The sequence below is a fragment of the Physeter macrocephalus genome, unplaced genomic scaffold, assembly GCF_002837175.3.
Source record: "Physeter macrocephalus isolate SW-GA unplaced genomic scaffold, ASM283717v5 random_1614, whole genome shotgun sequence".
Taxonomy (NCBI): Eukaryota; Metazoa; Chordata; class Mammalia; order Artiodactyla; family Physeteridae; genus Physeter; species Physeter macrocephalus.
The window spans coordinates 13432-16244 of record NW_021146435.1 but is presented as its reverse complement, the minus strand read 5'-3'; the positions used below and the strand labels follow the sequence as shown (position 1 = coordinate 16244).

General features: G+C 66.9%; 1 protein-coding gene across 1 annotated transcript; it reads left to right on the top strand.

Moving 5' to 3' along the window:
• Positions 1-311: 311 nt before the first annotated feature.
• FOXD2 (forkhead box D2) lies at positions 312-2394 on the top strand. The gene has a single exon (XM_024119888.2). The coding sequence runs from the start codon at positions 312-314 to the stop codon at positions 1767-1769; it is 1458 nt and encodes a 485-aa protein (XP_023975656.1). The 3' UTR covers positions 1770-2394.
• Positions 2395-2813: the final 419 nt, after the last annotated feature.

Genomic DNA, 2813 nt, shown 5'->3' with positions numbered 1-2813 from the left:
CTGGGGGCCGAGGCCGGCTGTGTAAGGGAAGGCCTCAACTCCTTCCGCCCGCGCCCGGGGCGCAGGCCCCCGCTCGGTTTCCCAGGGCAGCGGAGAGAGCCGCCCCCACTCGGGTGCTCATCGAGAGGTGAGAGCGGCCGAGTGGGCCACGAGGGGGCGCTGCGGAGCTGGGGGACACCCCTCCCTGCCAGCCTCAGTCCCCCGCCCCCTCCCCGCCCGCGCGCAAAACACACTCGCCCCAGAGGCAGCGCGGCGGAGCCCGAGCCGCGGCCGGAGCGGAGCCGGAGAGCGGCGGTGGCGGCGGCGGCACCATGACCCTGGGCAGCTGCTGCTGCGAGATCATGTCCTCCGAGAGCTCCCCGGCCGCGCTGTCCGAGGCCGACGCAGATATAGACGTGGTGGGCGGCGGCGGCGGCAGCGGTGGGGGGGAGCCCCCTGCCCGTTCCGGACCCCGCGCCCCCCGGGACCTACTCCCCCACGGCCCCGAGCCTCCCCCAGAGGAAGCCGAGGGGGACGCCGCTGAGGACGAGGAGGAGTCCGGCGGCTGCTCGGACGGCGAGCCCCGCGCTCTAGCGCCCCGAGGGGCGGCGGCCGCAGCGGGAAGCCCAGGGCCAGGCACGGCGGCCGCCCGGGGCGCGGCGGGGCCCGGGCCCGGACCGCCGTCGGGGGGCGCGGCGACTCGGAGCCCGCTGGTGAAGCCGCCCTACTCGTACATCGCGCTCATCACCATGGCCATCCTGCAGAGCCCCAAGAAGCGTCTGACGCTGAGCGAGATCTGCGAGTTCATCAGCGGCCGCTTCCCCTACTACCGGGAGAAATTCCCCGCCTGGCAGAACAGCATCCGCCACAACCTATCGCTCAACGACTGCTTCGTCAAGATTCCCCGCGAGCCTGGCAACCCAGGCAAGGGCAACTACTGGACGCTCGACCCAGAGTCGGCCGACATGTTCGACAACGGCAGCTTCTTGCGGCGCCGCAAGCGCTTTAAGCGGCAGCCGCTACCGCCGCCGCATCCACACACGCACCCTCACCCTGAGCTGCTGTTGCGCGGCGGGGCTGCGGCTGCGGGGGACGCCGGCGCCTTCCTGCCGGGCTTCGCGGCTTACGGCGCCTACGGCTACGGCTACGGGCTAGCGCTCCCGGCCTACGGCGCACCCCCGCCGGGCCCGGCTCCGCACCCGCATCCACACCCGCACGCCTTCGCTTTCGCCGCCGCCGCTGCACCTTGCCAGCTGTCGGTACCCCCAGGCCGTGCCGCGGCGCCTCCACCCGGACCTCCGACGGCTTCGGTGTTCGCGGGCGCAGCCTCGGCTCCGGCCCCTGCGCCTGCGCCGGGCACAGGATCGGGCCCGGGCCCCTCAGGCCTGCCAGCCTTCTTAGGCGCGGAGCTTGGCTGCGCCAAAGCCTTCTACCCCGCGTCCCTGAGCCCTCCCGCAGCAGGCACCGCGCTCCTGCGCCAGGGCCTCAAGACGGACGCGGGCGGCGGGGGCGCCGGGGCCGGGCAGAGGCCTTCCTTCTCTATAGACCACATCATGGGCCACGGTGGCGGCGGGGCAGTCCCCCCGGGCGGGGGCGAGGGCTCCCCGGGATCGCCGTTCTCGGCGGCGGCGGGTCCTGGGGGTCAGGCCCAGGTCTTGGCCATGCTGACTACCCCGGCCCTAGCTCCAGTGGCCGGCCACATCCGCCTCTCGCACCACGGGGACACGCTCCTGTCCTCAGGGCCCCCGTTTGCCGGCAAAGTAGCAGGCCTCAGTGGCTGCCACTTCTGACCGTGTCGGGATCTGGGCCACTTAAGCCCGCACTCCTCAGTCTCTCCCGGGAGCTCCTGCAGTCGCAGCGGAACTCAGGGAGTCTATTTATGAAGAGTCTCCAGACCTTGGGCCGGCGCGCGTGACTTAGCACTTCAGGCTCCACGCTCAGAATCTCTCCGATAGATAGTTGGGACGAAGCGGGCTCCGTCGCTCAGGGAGAGGCCCGGGTCTATGCGACGAGGTCGCTAGCCATGATCCCATTCCAGTTTGAGCTGTAAAAGAGGGAGGGGGAAGTCTTCGCTTTTCCCCAGTCTCTGCGCCTCTCGGCAGCCCCGGAAGAATGCTTTCCCGGAGAGGTGCCCTCCCAGGCCGGCAGATCCCGCCAGAAACACCAACTTCGCAGAGAGGTCTCCCTTTCTGCCTCTCCCACACTCCTTCCTCAATTTGAGGCCCTGATTGTCCAATATTATAATTTAAAGACACCTATTATCTGCTTTGTGCTTAAAAGAAAAGTTCAACTTTTTTTTTTCCTTGCTGTTCTCCAAGGAACTTCGTTCTCTTGGAAGCCTCCAGTAATGTCTACACAGGCGAAGGTGAACGGACAGGTGAAGTGAGGGGTCTCCACAATCCCTGCGCAATCCCGGAATCCCACTCCATTGAGGAAAATCCTCCCTCTTTTGTGTTGGGGCGCTTTTGAAGGAACTTTACCCCTTTCCCGTGGCCGGCTGGGTCCAGCCATCCAGGGCCAGCAGCCCTCTCAGCGGTCTGCTACGTCCCAGGCCCTGGGATATTTATTGTAGCTAAAGGCAATGAGGTTGGGGTGGGAGAGGAGGGTCTGGGTCAGGGACTGGAGAGGCGGGGGGCGGCCAGGGCACATCCTGTGGCAGGGGTCCTGTAATTATGTGTAAATATCTGTATAGCGGGCTGCTATCTGCATTCTCTGTCCACTGGGTGTGCATTGATTTAGACTTCTCCACTTGGGGAGACTCTGTGAAACTGTCTGATGGTTTGTGTGGAAGAAAAGAAAAACCTGTCTCCCCCCACCCCACTCCCCATTGGTGT